This window comes from Palaemon carinicauda, chromosome 8, assembly GCF_036898095.1.
Source record: "Palaemon carinicauda isolate YSFRI2023 chromosome 8, ASM3689809v2, whole genome shotgun sequence".
In the NCBI taxonomy this organism is placed as follows: domain Eukaryota; kingdom Metazoa; phylum Arthropoda; class Malacostraca; order Decapoda; family Palaemonidae; genus Palaemon; species Palaemon carinicauda.
Genome location: NC_090732.1, coordinates 12,218,631 through 12,236,348, shown reverse-complemented (window position 1 = coordinate 12,236,348; position 17,718 = coordinate 12,218,631). Strand labels below are relative to the sequence as shown.

At 39.9% G+C, this 17,718-nt stretch overlaps 1 protein-coding gene across 1 annotated transcript in view; it reads left to right on the top strand.

Annotated features, from left to right (window-relative positions):
* Positions 1–17,718, top strand: part of Vps13D (vacuolar protein sorting 13D) — a 390,232-nt gene that overhangs the window by 111,426 nt on the left and 261,088 nt on the right. Inside the window, exons 26-27 of the mRNA XM_068377692.1 lie at positions 950–1,048; positions 14,793–14,997. Coding sequence (XP_068233793.1) covers positions 950–1,048; positions 14,793–14,997 — 304 coding nt within the window. The remainder of the gene's footprint in view (positions 1–949; positions 1,049–14,792; positions 14,998–17,718) is intronic.

The following is a 17,718-nucleotide window of genomic DNA, read 5'->3' as shown; positions in this document are numbered from 1 at the left end:
TTTCTCTTGAATACTTTTTATGGGTTGTACGGTCGGCTAAGAAGCCTTCCACATCCTTGTTGATTTGGCGGGTGGTCAATTCTTTCTTGAGAAGCGCCGAGGTTAAAGGTTGTGATGAGGTCCTTTAGTATGGGTTGCAGCCCTGAATACTTTAGCACCTTTGAGTTGATTCAGCCTCCCAAGAGGAACGCTGCGCTCAGTAAGGAAGACGATCTTATTAAAGGCAGAGTAACGGTTCAAGTCGACTTCCTTACCAGGTACTTATTATTTCATTGTTATTGTGGATAACTGATTATATGAAATACGGGATACTTAGCTATCCTTTAATCTTGTACACTGGTTTTCACCCACCCCCCTGGGTGTGAATCAGCTACATGATTATCGGGTAAGTTTAATATTGAAAAATGTTATTTTTATTAGTAAAATAAATTTTTGAATATACTTACCCGATAATCATGATTTAATCGACCCTCCCTTCCTCCCCATAGAGAACCAGTGGACCGAGGAATAATTGAGGAGGTGTCAACAAGAAGTACTTGAGTACCTGGCCACAGGTGGCGCTGGTAAGTACACCCCCTTCTAGTATTGTGATAGCTGGCGTATCCTTCCATAGAATTCTGTCGGGGAACGGAGTTGACAGCTACATGATTATCGGGTAAGTATATTCAAAAATTTATTTTACTAATAAAAATAACATATTAGGACGCTTGGCCGTAGCGCTACACACTACCCAAGAATCCTAATACAGTATCAGTTTAATTTAGTGTTTAGTAATTTACTCCATGTTGTAGGCATTACATACCAAAGAATTACAGTGTAATAATTTTATAATTAAAAAAAATACCAGATTTGAACTGTTTATTTGGTATCTCATGTCATCAATCCTTTTTCTAACATTTTAGAGGCAAATCTTTGTTTGTATTTTTAAGTCATATTTTTATTTCTACAGGGTGGCTGAATACCTTATTGCAGTAAGAGACATGAGCTTATTCTCGTTGAATGTTGAAGAGAGATTGAAGAGTAAAGATAGCAGTTTTCAGTGGTTTCAGTAAGTATTATATTAGTCTTACGTGTTCCTATGCAGCATACAAGCCCTTGTCCTCTACTTAGAATATTGTTTTGGTATGAGCTAGAATTGGTTGTTTAAAGTTGGAGAACGGTCGGAACTGGGAAGGGAGCGGTGCAAGGAGTCCTTCCCCCTATCTAATTGGATATTCTTTACTTTCGTTTGGACTGCTGTCATGAATGGATGTATCGGACAGCCCTTTGTAACTATTAATTTCTTTCTCTTTACAGGAAGTCTTTGTTATTATGATGGAATGGAAGCAAGAGGTTCGTGTATGCAAGGGGAAGGGAAGACACTGCAACTGGTTTATGGCTAAACCAGCTCTTGATCTTCACTCCCTCCGTGCCTCTAGTAGAGGGCATGACTATTCACAGCTATTATCTTGTACCGAGTGTAGATCGTGGCCAAAGTTGCAATGGCAGGCATATGCCCTGAATGGGAAGAATCTTGCAAAATGTTCATTGGGGTCAGACTGGTTAATGGCCAAGAAGACTCTAGGGAAGTCTTTCGCCACTTTTGTCTCTTCCGGGGTTCTGCTGCTGGTGTCGCACCTGTGCTTACGCCCCTGGATCGGTCTCCGGACAGTATGCTGCAAGCACAAGGACTCACATCTAGATTGGCCAAGTTTTCAGATTTCGCTTGAGTGTGAGGAGCCCCTGGTTTTCGCTGCTCCCTTTCATAGGCTGGAAACCTTTCAACTTCGACCGTGTAGGCTGCTGATGACAAGTTTGACCTCAGGAAGGCTTGGTCTTCCTTTGGTCTTGTAGGTAGGCCTTCCATGACTTTTATTGGAGGGAATTGATAGCTAAGGCTACCTCTCCCCTGGTAACCCCTGTGCACTGTGTCTTAGGCATTGCCAGTGATGCCAGTGGTGAAGGGCATGGTGGCTTCCCCTGTGTCACCTAGCTCCTGCTAAAGAAGCAAAGGCTAAGTCTGGTAAGGTAGCCCGCAAACTTGCTAGCAAAGTGCCTAGTTCAGGAGCCGTATTCCCTACACCCTTCAAAGATAGGGGCATTGGGAAAGGTAAAGGCAATGCCAAGTCTAGTGTTGTTGTCCTTATGCCTAGTGATATCCTTTTCCCTGACCCATTGACAGTGTGTTCTACCCCTTCCCCTATGCTTGTTGCGCCGACCCTTGTGCCAGAGGTCCAGAGCCTGTTCCTTCTCCCTCAGTGTCATTGGTGTTGCCTCCGGTCCTGCTTGATTCAGAGTTGTGGGGCCTTGTGAGTGTGCCTTCCCCTCCCCCTGTGACAGTGTGTCCCAGTGTTGTGGCTGCTGTTGGAGCAACCTGTGTGGTTTCTCTCTTGTCGTCAATGGTCGTTCATACCTCGACCGCTCTGCTTGTAGAGCCAGGAGCGATAGGTAGGAAAAGGAAGAAGCACGAGTGTTATTCCTCCACCTCCTCCTCCTCCTCCTCCTCCTCCTCCTCCTCCTCCTCCTCCTCCTCCTCCTCCTCCTCCTCCTCCTTCTTCGATTCTGATTCCAACTCCTCTTGTCAGAAGAAGAAGAGGAGAGGAAGGGTGAAGAAGTCCAAGAAGGCTAGCTGTAGTTGCAGAAATAGGGTTCCCTGCGACAACACCTCTCTTGAGGGTGTGGACGACACCTGAGTGGTTCTTGGGCTGGAACACCAGCCATAGCCCATTCTACTCCTGGTTGGTAGCCTGCTGGAGCACAGGTGTATGATCCCGTACTCTCTCTGTCCCAAGGTTGATGGAGGAGCTTTGGCGACCTCCAACTTCCTGGACATGAGGTACTTTCTTCTTCCTCCATTGAAGCTTGGTCTCTTGAGGGGCCTTGTTCTCTGTGCCCCGTGGTTCCCCCTCCACCTCGACCTGCAGGAAGAGAAGTACTTGGTACTGCTGTTCCTGTCAGGTCTCATACCAGATCTCTTACAGTTGCCATTGGCAGGCCTGGACCTTATGCAACCACCGATTATGTTCCCTGCTCTTTATTTGGTAAAGGACGGTCATCTTCGTTGGGGGGGGACTGATTCTTCGGAGCTTGCTGCCTTATCCTTGGCTTTGTTGAAGGGTGTGGGTATTTTGGGGGCAGGATGTCTCAAGAACACCGGACCATGGGCCAAACCCCACTGAGGCAGATTACCGCAAGTTTGAGAGTTTATTTCTGAAGTTCCTTAGACCCTCCATAAATACAATAGTTTGGAGAAGGTTCCCTTGACATCTCCGACGAAGAGGACTTTGGTCATGGATTGACAGTGGTGTTCCTCCAGGTTTGAAGCCCTCATTGGAGTTGCCCTGTTCAGATCTCGTGGACTTTCCCTGGACAGAGTGGATGATTATAACTGCTGGTTAGAGAATTCACTCCGTGTCAGCAAGTCAAGAAAGATCCTGCTACTCCTACTCTCTAGGCAGCGGACTTTTTTCACACCACAGGAGGTTCTGCATATCTGCAGGTTTACACTTCAGTTCATGCTCAGATATGGTGACTCATTGGAAAGACTCCAGTTGGAAGGCACTTCCTTCTCGGACCCTTAAGTGTATGGCCACCGAGGCTTTGGCCTTGGCTGCTTTCCATGCTGTTTCTGACTTTATCAGTGGTTAGGAGTAGTGATATACTTTGCTAAGTATGCAAAATTAACAACTTTGGAGGATTTAGAGAAGTACAAGAGTCTTGTGCTGTCGGGTGGGAAGGCAGTCGCCTTCCTTGCTCACCAGTTGACAAACCTGTGGGCTAACTGAGACTTGAAGAGGCGAGACATTTTGGGTTCTCATTACTCGAGACAAGTTACATTGGAGATGGCTTTGGTGTTGAGGAACTTCTTGGTGCTGACCGCCACTCCTCTCCTGCCGAAGGCTCATGTGCAGGCGGCAGTGGATTCGTAGACTGCTTTGCAGGACTCTTTGATCTACCATGCTGTCTCTTTCAAGGTCTCCATCCAATCGAAGGGGTGGCTATCAAACCTTCGGATTTGGCCAAGCCTGCATGGTTGTGATCAAGGAAGAGTCCCGTGCCAACTCCAAGACCCCGGCTCGCGATTCGTGCGACCTCTTCCCGAAAAGAGCCTGTGCATGTACAGCCTTTTGTAGCACCCCAGTCTGCTGTTTAGGAGAGGCATCGGTGTGAAGAGGGGAGGGAGAGGGAGATGCTTATTCCATCGTTCCCCCTCTCCCTCTGCCGAGAGTAGGGAGTTGCTTGTCTCACGAGTGGACGACTTGGCAAAGACGTGGGTCCAAATCTTGGGTGATGAGTGTCCTTTGGAATGGTTACTTGCCACCCTTCCTGGATTACCAGCCTTCCCTATCTCTAGTTTCAATAGTGCCCCGATGGAGTATCTAACCTCCGTGAAAGGCCTGGCCCTACAAACAGAGATGGAAGGGAAGTTGAAGAACGAGCTCGAAGTTGTTCGAGACGGATCTCCGGGCTTCTACAACCGGCTCTCCTAGTGGAAAAGTCAACTGGGGGCTGGAGACTGGTCATCAACCTCTCTCCTCTGAACAAATTTCTTCGTCAAACGAAGTTCATAGTGAAGACAATACTGTCTGTAATGTCTTCAGTCTGAGAGGGAAACTTGTTGCTTTCAATAGACCTGAAGGGCACACTTTTAAGTGCCTATTCATCAGACTTCTCGAACATACCTCTGCTTTTCCTTCTACGGTACGGTGTATCAATTCAAGACTGTGCTTCACACTCTGAATGGCTCCCCAGGTGTTAACTTTGGGTGTTCACCTTGGTAAGTGCTTGTGTTCACTTGTGAATGGTACATCTTCTGTTGTATCTCAATGTATGGTTGATCCTGGCCTCTTCAAAGAGGCAATTGCATCAGGATCGAGATCATCATCTTGCGTAATTGTGAGATATTGAATCCCTTACCCATGAAGAAATTGAAGTACCTGGGCATGCTGGTAGACACTGCAGCAGCTAGAGTCATCCCCATGGAGGATTGCATCAGCAAGCTGAGAGAGGTTGCATGACCCTTTCTGTTCCAGATAAAAATCCCATCTTGTCATTGGCAATGCCTTCATCTCATTTCCTTGTTGTATAAGCTCGTTCCTCATGGGCGCCTGCACCAGAGATCTCTTTAATGGTGTTTTGTAGGATCACTGGTCAGCAGACAGGGATCCCTCATTCCTTTCTGCTCTGGTGGAACAAAAAGCGCAGGACGATCTTGCCTGGTAGCTCAATGAGGAAACCTTGCCAAAGGAGACCTACTTGACTCTACCTCTGGACAAGCTTCTGTTCTCAGACGTATCGAGAGAGGGCTGGGGATGAGCAACAACACCAGTGTAGTAGCATATGTCAACAAGCAAGGTGGCGCAATATTGCAAGTTGACAAAGCAGATACAGATCTGGGTGGCTTTTCACGCTGTAGAGTTGTCAGAAAGTTACATTCCTGGCATTAGGAATATACTAGCAGATGCACTCAGCTGCCAGAACCAGGCTGTAACAGCAAAGTGGTCTCTATATCCCCCTGGCAGTGAAAAGGCTCTTTGCCTTGTGGGGCTTTCCTGGGGATCGACCTGTTTGCTTCAGGGCTGAACAGGAACTTCCCTGTGTTCTGTTCCAGATCCGTAGGTATTGTTCAAAGATGCCTTCCAACACCCAAGGTATCACCTGGATTTAGCCATTCAGTCTGATCTGGCCAGTAACTAACATAGTGTTGGTTATGCTAGGAATCAGTATGACCCTGGTGGCTCCCAAATGGCCTCATGCTGAATGGTATCCCAATCTGTTTGCCATTCTGGTCGAGGTCCTGAGAGAGCTACCCTTTTGGCCCACTTCTCTGTCAGCTGCACCAGAAGAGGTACCTCCATACTGTGGAGTCTTTAGCACTTCACAGGTGGAGACTATACAGCATCTCCTCCAAGCTAAAGGCTTTTTGCTAGGCACTGCACAGATGTCTGGGTATCTCTGGAAGTCCTCCACAGCCTTCTACCAAGGCAGTTGGGCCATCTTCTATGATTGGTGCCATAGAAGGGGTTTTTCTCCAGTCAGAGCAACTCTGGCATAGATCGTGGATTTCCTCATCTCCCTTTGCTGAGAGAAACGTCTCTCAGTTGCAACTGTCAAAAGCTTCCACTTGGCCTCGAGTTTGATCTTCAGACAGAAGGATGTAGATTTCCTCTGCATTTTGGGAATTATCTATGCTCATAAAAAGCTTCAAACAGTCCTTCCCACCCCGGGAGCTCAGGACCGTGGTGTGGGATGTAATGTTGATTCTCAAAGCTCTTACAAGCACCTCGTTCAAGTCTTTGATAAGGTCGTCAGACAGGGATCTGATTCTCAAGACTTTTTTCTGCTAGTCTTAGCATCAGTGGAGAGAGTTGGCGAGTTACAGTGTGTCTCCTATGTCGCCCACAATGAGGGATGGAAGGTCTACTTTAATATTGTGCTGGACTTGGTAGTCAAGACCCAGAACCTGGTGGCACAGGACCCCAGGTTTGAGTCCTTCTCCATTCTCTCTATTTGGGAGGTGTCAAGTGGCAATTGAGAGAAGTTGATCTTGTATCCTGAGGGTGTGGCAGTGCTATCCGAAATAGACCAGACACCTCAGGCCTGATTGTCGTAGACTTTTCCTTAGCACTGGCTGATTAAGGGAAGAAGGGTCAAGGAATACGGTCTCTTTTGGCTTCATTAGACAATTTGTAGAGCTTACGCTTCGGCTGTTGAGAGAGTCGAAGTGCCAGCCAGGACTAGAGCTCACATAGCCAGGTGTATTGATCTTACCCTTGCTTTCAGAAGGAACCTGTCAGTGGGTCAAGTATTGAAAGCGGTTTACTTGTGGATGTGTACCCACAAGTCCCCTACCACCTTTGTGCTTGAACCTGTGATGGCTACTCAAGTTGTTGTGTAACCAGTCCAGCTCACACATGGGCCAAGGATGCATCTTGTCTATGATAATGTGTAGATGTAAGTCTGAAATGAACAGTACTATAACTGGCCGTTCTCCCCTTATGGGATAAAGCGGTCAAAATGTTACAAGCTGGTTGGACCAGAGGATAATGAGTTACACTTCAGGAAGTACCTATCTCCATCCTCCTGTAATGAACGAGAGGATGGCAAACCTTATACCAATTTGTTAATTATATACTTGGTATCTTACTCTGGCATCTCCTTCATGGGAAAGGTTTTCTATAGTGTTGATCATGTGCATGTTGATATACAACCCAAACTTATCAGTTTCTTATCCATATGGTAGACAGATTATGGGCGATAAGGTCCTTGCATCGAGCCCATACAGCTCAAGCGTTGACCACTTCCAGGGAAGAAATTGAACCTTCTAGTTTGGTTCCAGGGGACTTCCAGTCTATCAAGCAGTGAGTCCCTAATTAAAGGACGAGGCTTTGTATGTCGAGCAGGAACAGATCAGAAATTTTAAAAGTAATTTGTATTTCTCTATCTATACAAACTTGAGTCCTTTAATATAAACTTCTCTCTTCAACCACCCCTCTAAGTCGTGAGTCGAAAGATTGAAACAAAAGTGAAGAGTACCCGAATGGAAAGGGGGGTGTTCCTTGCCTCACTCCTTGCCCAGTTAGATAACCGCTCGTTATCCAACTTTTAACAATCGACTGCAGCTCTTGCCAAAACTACTGTATATCCCTAATTAGATTTGTGATGCTTATATTAACTATGTACCTAAGGCTTGCTTCGTAATTTTAACAGCAATTAAAGAATATCGTAGCTGTTTGTATTTTCTTTGGAACAGCTGGGAATTAAGTTTTCGCACCACATCTTCAGTGATTGAATACTAACATTTTTAACAGTAAATGAAGAATATTGTAGCTGTTCATGTTTTTTTTGGAACAGCTGGTAAATAAAGTTTTGCTTTTAATGATGAAATTATTTTTTATATGACCCAGTTTCTTTGCTCTATAAACCTTTGGACTTTTCCCAAATCAGTATGTTAGTATATGCAATAATATTAACATATTCATTTTCTTTTGTATTGGAGGATATTTAATGAAATACATGTTCAATTGTGAAGATAATGATATAGTGTGCAGGCTTCTTGATTTTTATTCTTATATTACAGGATATCTGCTTAAGGGGCATGACTTACGACCTCTGCTTAGAATTTTTGAAATTCAGATTATTACATTTTTGTCTAGGAAAATATCTATAATTCATGTTTCAAATACTGTAGGTTTTTTTAGTGAAAACAAAACGTCTATTTTTATATTTACGCAAGTACATCGCGTTCTTTATGCAACCTTTTTCTGACTAGGGTACCTATTTACTTTTTCTTCAAGCATTTGAGGGAAAGAATTTGTTAGTTACATTCTCTGATTCCCTCAGAGGAGAATATCAGTTTTTTTGTTTCTCAATGGTATCATAAGTAAACATTTGCACGTTTCTCTAAGTTATATTTGTCGTATTTCTTTGAGAGCTTGTCTGTATATTTACAATTTTTATATTATGGTTATGCTGGAAGATGCATAAAGTGTCAAAGACGATGACTAAATATGTCAAGTGTAAAATTTGCCCAAAAAGTACGCAGACCAGAATATGTTATGCCAGCATTATTGTATATTTGCTTTTAAATAACAAAAGATAGGGAATTTTATTTTCCATAAGAAAATTTGGAACATTTGAATGGGAGGTCTATACAGTACATTAATAAAATGATATATATAAAATGAAATTAAAACATCGAGAACTTTTCATATACAACTTTTAGAGCATAGAATTCTCATTCAAATGGTTTTTAGATTAAGAAAATTGATTTTGAAACAAAAAGTAGTATGAATTGGAAGTAACCCCAAAGTAGCAATCTTTCAATGGAACTGAGTCATGCCCCTTAAGAAGCAGTAAGAAAAGTATTGTAGACTAAGTCTGTATTGATTCATAGGAAACAAATCACATTTTGTCGTTTACCTTTTTTTAGCGAGCAAATGTTGATCATTGCGTGAGTAGTGTGAAGGTGTTTTGTTGTGTTGTATTGAAATCAGTGTCTTGTATCCACTATCTTGAATTCTTATTGTTTGCTTGAAAATAATCTAACCTTTTCTCTGTTTGCTGTGGTGTCATTCTTTTCTTGTAGTGAATCGACAAATTTCAATTGATAACTATTTGCATCCTGTCTCTTCAGGTTGGTAGTGTTGTAATTTGTAATGACGGCATAATTTCGTGTTGCACTGCAGTTTTTCTGAAATATTTTGTTTGCATTAATTTGCATTATAATTTTCTTCTATGGTTTTTTTTTATTTGAATTGACATAGAAGTCCCTTACACATCTACACCAATAGCTTTAAGGGGGTGCAGATTAGGTCAAAATGCAAATAATTGTCAATATCTTTTGGCTTTGTATACCACAAAATCATGGCTTTAAAATGTTTAGCCTGTGGAAATGTGAACTAAGTCAATAGTAACACACGCAATCCAAAGAAATAAGAATTATGTTTTAATCCTGTATTAAAAACAAAACAGACACAAAATCACACAATGTTATTAAGTAAAACACAGATTCTGACTGTCAATCAGCACTGGGTTTGGTCTGTTTGGACTTTTCCCCATTCTGTGCAGATAAAGGTATTTAAAACTGCATATAGGAGAAATGTGGATGTGTGAGGGATTTATATATTGTATTACAGTATTCTATAAAATGGAAAAAAGGATGTATGCTTTCTTATATTACTTACACCATGCTTTACATGGTAATGGAATGTATGTATGTGTCCAAATAGTAGTGGTAATAATTTTTTCTTTTGTTTAAAAGTTTTGTGAATGTGGTCCTCTTGCCTGATTGAAGTGAGTGATGTCCTTAATTTTGTATTTTCAAGTTTATTACGAAGATATTTAAAGATTACCCAGATCATTTACTTCTGAGTTGTTTTGTAAATATTTTACAACATATAATTTACAAGAGGAAGATTTGTTGTTTTTTAAAAAACTAATATTGGCTAGATTTCCAGGCTGTTTAAATGGAAGTTTTGTTCATGCTAGTAGTAATCACACCTTTATACACATTAAACTTTTTCACACTATGGCATGCAAAGGATATTTACCCTTAAGCTTTCAATTATTGCTGTATGTGCAGTTAACCCTCTTGCACCTTTTGAGGACCCACTAATGCTATGTTTTACAATGCTTTTGTAAAGTGGTGCTCTCGTGGAAAAGTTTGTGTGCCTTGGCACATCAAAACTATAACAGTTAAGAGTTTCAAGTTTGGTGGTGCTGTATATCAAGGAATGATTGAACTTTTCCATAATGCAAGCAGAATATCTGCCATGCTAAGACATGATAAATATTGTATGATTAACATGAATGTTTATTCTAAAATCATTCTTTTGAAATCATAGAAAATATTAGATGTGTGTTTGAGAAATTTATTTCATATGAATTTTATTTAGAAATGGTAGACCTTTCACGGAGATGTAGTAATTTTGATATAAATATCATTGGTGAAAAGCTGTGACTGATTCAAAATTACAACTTTTACAAAGTGCAATTTTTAAATTTTTTACCTACTTGTGGTTGCATTTCATATTGTACCTAACTAAAGATGAAAGATAGAAAGAAACTGAAGTCTGAATCAGACATATTTTTACATTTTGCCATACACAATGTAATAATAGAAAGAATCCCTTTTCTTATAGTTTATGAAATATCAGTATTCCACTTATTTACACATGCAAAAACACGAATACGAGAAATTATTCATGCTTCCTAAACATTGGCTGAACCAGAGTCTAGGCTAAACCACATGCCTTGAGCCATGCACTCTCAAGTGTGCATATTGACATTCTTTGTAAATGATTATGTGATAAATAATGTGATGAAAATGGCCATTGAAAGTTAAATAAATTTCTTATATATGCATACATAAAATCATAAGGTTTTTCGAGGAAAAAATTAGTATTTGTAGCTGGAAGACAAAAAATTTTTTTTTTTTTATATATAAAATTCAATTTTACGAAAGTTTTTTTGCCTATTGTATCACACGAAGAACCCAAGGATACCCTTTCAACTATGTTTTCTGCTCCCTCTGTCTATATGACCCTGCTTGTATGTGTGTCCCGAACCCCTGTGAGTGTGCCTACTCCCTTTCCCCATGACAGTGTTTCCCAGTGTTTTGATTCATGTTGGAGCAGCCCATGTAGTGTCTACCCTCGGGAGAGCATTGTCTTCGTTGGTTGCACCGACCTCGACTCTTCTGCTCGTCGAGCCTGAGATGACGGTTGAAAAGAGGAAGAAACGTGGCCGTTCTTCTTTCTCCTCTTCTTTTACCAATAACTCTGATTTTGCAACTTCTAAGAAGAGGAAGAAGTTGAAGACTTTGAAGAAAGCCAGCTATAGTCAACTGGAAAGGGCTACTTATGACCCATTCTCTTTTTTTATGGGGGAGGGGAGGTTGGAGAAGGATATCACCAGAGTGGCAGAGCCATGGCCCCATGTTTCTCCTGCGTCACCCTTCCTACCAGGATGCTACTCCCTCAATCCACAATACGTCTTTAGAGCAAATTGCACACTTGTCTGCAATGGAAGACAGAGTTGGGTGCGGAGGGAAGAGCACAAGCTACTCCTTCCATCTATGCTGTGATCAATAACTTGCAGTTATCGGCCTACTGGGGTCTTCTTAGCCCTTCTTTACGATTCAAACAATTGGGAGGATGTCTAATATACATTCACTTTTGGAAAACTAGATGATTACATTCCTGGTTCTGCCTTTAGGACAGAATTATTGTATTCATAGAGAGGGAATGAATTGTCAGAGCAATTTGTTGCACCCTCTACCCTGACTGTGTACTAGGGTACTCAGGATTTATTTATCCCTAAAACACTGGGCCTTTGACTAGTACCATCGACTAGTGCCGACAAAGGTGGATAATCCCAAGTCGAGTGTTCCTTTGTGGTCGTCCTTGCACTCATCCATGATTTCAACAGTCTGGGGGAGGTGACTTCAGGGAGGATTTCGGTCATTAATCAACACTTTGTTGCCCCTCAAGGGTCGAGAGCATCCTTTGAGCTGCTCTGGTGAGATCTGGTTGGTCTGCCCGGATTCAAATTGACGATCAGGTCTTTTGATGTGATAAGTCTCCTGAATCCAGCCAATTAAGCAAGATCTTGCCCTCTCCCTCCTCTCAAAGACGCCCAGGTTTTGAAGGCTGGGTTGGTAACATCCTACCACCCTGGCCTTTTACCAATAGGGTATACCCGTAAGTCCCTTGACACCTTTGTGCTTGGTCCTGTGGTGGTTGCTTGAGTTGTTGTGTAGCCACCCCTCCTCCCACATGGGATAAGGAGCATCTTGTCTATGGTAACATATTTTTGTAAGTCTGGAATGAAAGGTAGAATGAATGGGTCTTCTTCAGTTTTGGGGAGTGAAATAGTCAGAAACTATACATGCCTGATCTGACTTGATGCTGGTAAGTTATACTTCTGAGTTCCTTATTTTAATCTATAGAAGTATTTCCCCCATCCTCCCTATGAGGAGGGGCAATGCGGAATTTATACCAACTCATATATCATCATATTCTAGGTATATTATTCAAGTCTGATGTTTATTTTGGGGAAGGGATTCCTCAGTTGACCACATACAAATCATCTTCGACAGGCCAGACTTCATCAGTCTACTTATCCATATGAGAAACAGATACAAGGTTGCTGGAGTCATCATCTTCACCCCCTTATGGGATTTGATAGATTGACCTTTCTAGGGAAGATTAAGAACTAATCAGTTTGGTTCTATGCAGACCTCCAACCTACCAAGCATTGTTTCCCTATTTAAGGGACAAGAGGTTTTTTATGTGTTGGAACAAATAACAAATTTTAAAAGTAATTTGTACTTTTCTTAGCTATAAAAACCTGAGACCTTTAAGTTGAACTTCTCTCCTCAACCACCCCTCTCAGTCCTAAGCTATAAGGTCAAATGGCCACTCACCTCAACAAGAAGCACCTGGTATTCTGCTCACCAATTCTGGAACTGACAGCAGTGCTAGAAGCTGTCCACCAACATTGCTGAGACAACACTGACAGTTGGAGGGATGGGGCATCTCGCCTGAGTTCACTACCTGTCGTTAACTACCACGTTAACGATTTCAACAGCAAACATTTTTGTCGTTGATGAGTGATGAGTTTCGCTAAATTTTATCGAAAAGTTACTCGAGTAACTTTTAGGATGGAAAGACTAATGAGGACAAGAGAAAATTGCTGAAAGTTATTGAAGGCTATAGCTTCATGAAATTAAGTAATAAATCCCCAGTCTACATTGACGAAAGTATCCTGTTAGTTCCAAGACGATAGCTCTTGACCTCTCTTCACTCCAAGGTTCCACCCCTTTTAGTAAAACTCCAACCTACAGGAAAAAAAGACAAGTTATAGGGAGCGACTGTTGCCATCCCAAACACACTTAATAAAAAAAAAAAGGGTACCGAGGCTAAAACAAGAAACTTAAATCTCAAACGATTTTATACTCGATACGTTAATCAAGTCACTGAAGGTTGAAAAATGAATGAAGTGCCTTGCCTCAATGATCTTTAAGTGTATAGTACACTATCGCCGACTAAGTACACATAACACCCTTGGATCTGCATTACATGAACTTACCCGAGTTAGGCAGCCAGCAGCGAAGATCTTGGAACTCACCCGTCGTCCTCCACCATGTATTGTCCTTTACCTCAAACCCCCACACGATGAGCTTATTTTCTCATGTTCAATTTCGTACACCTTACGAAGGCTCGTGATTCAACCGGAAGTCTCTTGAGCTGCATTACCACATCAGTACCTCCGGGAAACGATCCATCAACAAAAAGTGAAAAAGTAGAAATTGATCACCCGACCAGCCAACTATCGAATCCTCAAAATTTTTCGTAACCGATAACCGACTGTCTTGTCTCTGGCGACGGTGGTGGTAGTGAAGGGTCGTAGCGGTACTTTGGTACTGTCTTGCCCGAGCTTTTTTCGCGTCCTTGTTAGGTCTGACGTCTGTCATTTAGTGATGTATCCAAGGGCCGTGGAAACATGGAAGTCCATGCACGTACAAATTCAAGGGGTTACTTAAGTCAATTGATTAATTATTTAATATAAATAAAGTTTGAGATTCAATTTCTTGAAAAATGTTTTATTTGTATTAATATTTTTGTACATGAGTGCTTTTATTTTCTTTAGTAATGGTTTAGTTTAGAACTATAGTTTAGAATGATTTTTAAGAAAAGAAATCATAATTTTTCTTAATCTCATATGGTCATTAGATGCAAATTTGCGTATATATTATACTTAGAAAAGATTTAAAGAATAAAAGAAAGCTATAGAAATTCAGTGCAAGATAATATCTAGTTAAAAACTATTTCACTTCCTTAAAAATGAGGTTGTGTGCAACAATAATGCAGATATTGAAACCAGCAATATATATCTATGAAGTACAAATGATTGTAATGTGTTTGTTTGCAACAATGACTATACAGTTATAGAAACAATGTGAAATATGAAAATATATGAATAAACTAAGCTTGCAATTGTGTGGCTTCATCCTAGGGCCATCAACACATTTCCAGACAGAGTTGGGCTTTATATCATACAAACTCTGCTATGTATGAAAGGTGTTTTTAGGAGTTAAGATTTTCTTCATGTGATGTAATTCCTTGGAGGATATTATATGTCCATGGAATCTGAAAATATACGATTAGTTCACTATAATTTATAGTATTATTATTATTATTATTATTATTATTATTATTATTATTATTAAATTTTTTATTATTATTATTATTAATTTTATTATTATTATTATCATTATTATTATTATTATTATTATTATACTTTCACAGTCCCCTCTCAACAACCATCATGTGTGCAGAAGAACTTTACAGTTGTAAAGACCATGGGAGACCAATTCTTCATAGTACAACAATTGAACTACATTTGAAGCATGACCAGGCAGCTTTTCTTTTGGCAGATCATGAATCTGGTCTTTTCTTTCCAAGTGATATATTTATAGATCTTCACCCATCTACCTCAAGAGACTCTTTGCAGGTAAAAATTTTCAGCTGAATTTATAATGTTTTTTGTAACTGAATAAATAATTGTTTAAAACACTATCTCTAGTTGTGTTTAAAGATATTTTTTTTTGTCTCTGTGTATAAAGATACTGTATTCCTATTTATCATTTAATAAAAAATTTACAACAATTTTCCAAATTAATTATAATGTGCATGCAACTATTATGTAAGTATATTCTTTTTATCCACATATAATACATTCAGAGCCTCCTTGAGGATGGCAAAATATGTGGATAATAGTCAACTCTTGAAATTTGCATACCTGGTTATTAAATAAAAGGGTTTTGACAAAGGAAAAAGTTATATTTGTGGTTAATATGCTGTATGGTCTGCAAGAACTTTCATGTAAAAGGCGAGAACAGGAAATCTAATATAACATAAATGGCAACAAATTATTGTCTCCCCTACTCTATGGCCAGTTTACCAATATGCAGAGCACAGACTCAGTGTGTATAAGAGAGACCTTCAAGATCAGGCACTGTTGAACTAGACACACTGTTAAGGACAACATGCAACAACTTTTCATGTTTATATAGATGAAAAGAAAAACTATCAAGTGTGACTCCCCTCATAAGGGATGACTCCATAGAACACTGGATACTTGTCATCACGCTTCTGCTGAATGACCTGACTGAGATTTTCTTTCCCTTCGGGTTTCTCCTGTATGGGTTACAAACAAGCCAAGTACCACATGTGACTGTTGTACTGTTTGGATTGGTTTCAAGTAGTGTTTAATAAACACCTTATGTCCAGACCAAGCCATAAGGCTGTGAATGTTCTGAAATTGCATATTAGCAAAGAACACTAGTTAAGCCACAATTTTTCTCACATCGTGGGTTTTATGGTTGGAGACAGGATCAGCTTTTTTGAATAGGGAGGTTGTTACATTACAGATAGGCCCTGTTGAAAGGGACTTGTTGGTCTGAGTATGTGCAACAAGCTAACTTTCAGGGCATGGATCTCTGTAGGTAAAGTTGCAATTATTCAATTTCCCCTGATGAAATATATATACCTCCTCTTTAGCAAGCCCATTTTCAAAAAATAACTATTGCATCTGATTTTTTTTTTTGAGTTCTTTAGTTCAGAAATTATCAGGTATGTCTTCTAAGGTTACCAGAATACATTATTGCTTCAGGTGCAGATGTAATGGACTTTTATCAATGACTTTGTATCAGGTATGTAAGCTTAAACTTAGAAAGAAAGACAGCAGTGCTAAGTGTAGGAAGAGGCAATTAAATGATAGTAATTTGGACAACCATTTGATAGCTTGGCTTATAGGTGCTCATTCCAGGTTAATTGGGTCTTTCACTTCTTATACAATTTTGTTTTTATAACATTTTGCCTACTCTAGATCCCTTGTTAGTACAAAAGTCCTCTTGATTTTCTTTTTGTCCAATCTCACTTGGAAGATCTTATACTGAAGTGTCCTGACCTAATAGATCTTCCTTACAATTTTAATTAAATCATGCTTAGCTGCTCAGGTAAATTTAAACAATTGAGTTGTGTTTAGCAAATAAGATTCCTAAACAGATTTGATACATTTTATACTACAAACTCATCAGTTTACATTTTAATGTACCTACCGCACAACTCTTACATCACCTGTAGTAAGACCATACAACTTAGGAAAAGTATTTTACCTGTAAAACCCCATTCAATGTCGTAACTTTTCAAAGTACCCTAGTGGTTATATAAATTCTAAGAATTTTTTTTCCTTTGTATTTTTTACTTTTAAATATTCGCCAAGAATTGTAATTTTACTTTTAAATTAGAAATACTGTACTCTACAGTTGTGAATTCACTGCACAGTACTGTAATGATATGGTATAGTACTCTACATTGAGATTTTTTCTAGCAATGTTGATACTGAGTATTAAAATTGCAAGTACTGTATACTATATATTGGCGCAGTATTAACATGATACTCCCCTGTATGATAATTATAATAATAGTAATAATAGTAAAACAATAATAAAAATAAAACGATAACTTTATCACTAACACTTGAAAACTGTTTGGCACGCATATGTAAAGAATTTTGATAGAATTTATTTTTTCTATACTCACCTGATGTTCATAGTGCTTTTCTCTCTCGAAGCTAGGTAGATGCCAACTTCTATCCATTTTCTTTTCCTTTTAATAGGGCCTACCCCCCTTCCCCCCCCCTAGTGAAGTACTTTATAGAGTTAATCTGGTAGTTGACAATAATTATTTGAGCCTTGGTACCTCAAAATTCCTTTGACTTTTCAGTCTTGAACTCAAAACAGATCACTAGTCTATGTGGAGGAGGGGTTCATGTTTACGAAGGTCTGGTGAGCATAGAAATAATTAATATCAATATTGGAATTCTTTGTATTTCTATGAGCCTCCCTTGATGTTTATAGTACACAGAGTCCCACCCTTTGATAGAGGTGGGTTAATGAAAACGAAAGACAGGAAGTATAGCAACCTAGATTGATAACTATCAATTACCCGAGACTCGCCTTTTTCTCGAATGCAACGGCAACCTACCATAAACCAAACAAATCTTTTGTTATACACTCACATTTTCATATTGGATTCTAAACACATCCTCAAATGTAAAATTTATAAATAAAAATATACACATATTACTTAACGCTGTTAACTTTTTCAATAAGACGATTGATACCATACCTTAAACCAAATTTGTTCCGACACAGAGACTTACCTTGAA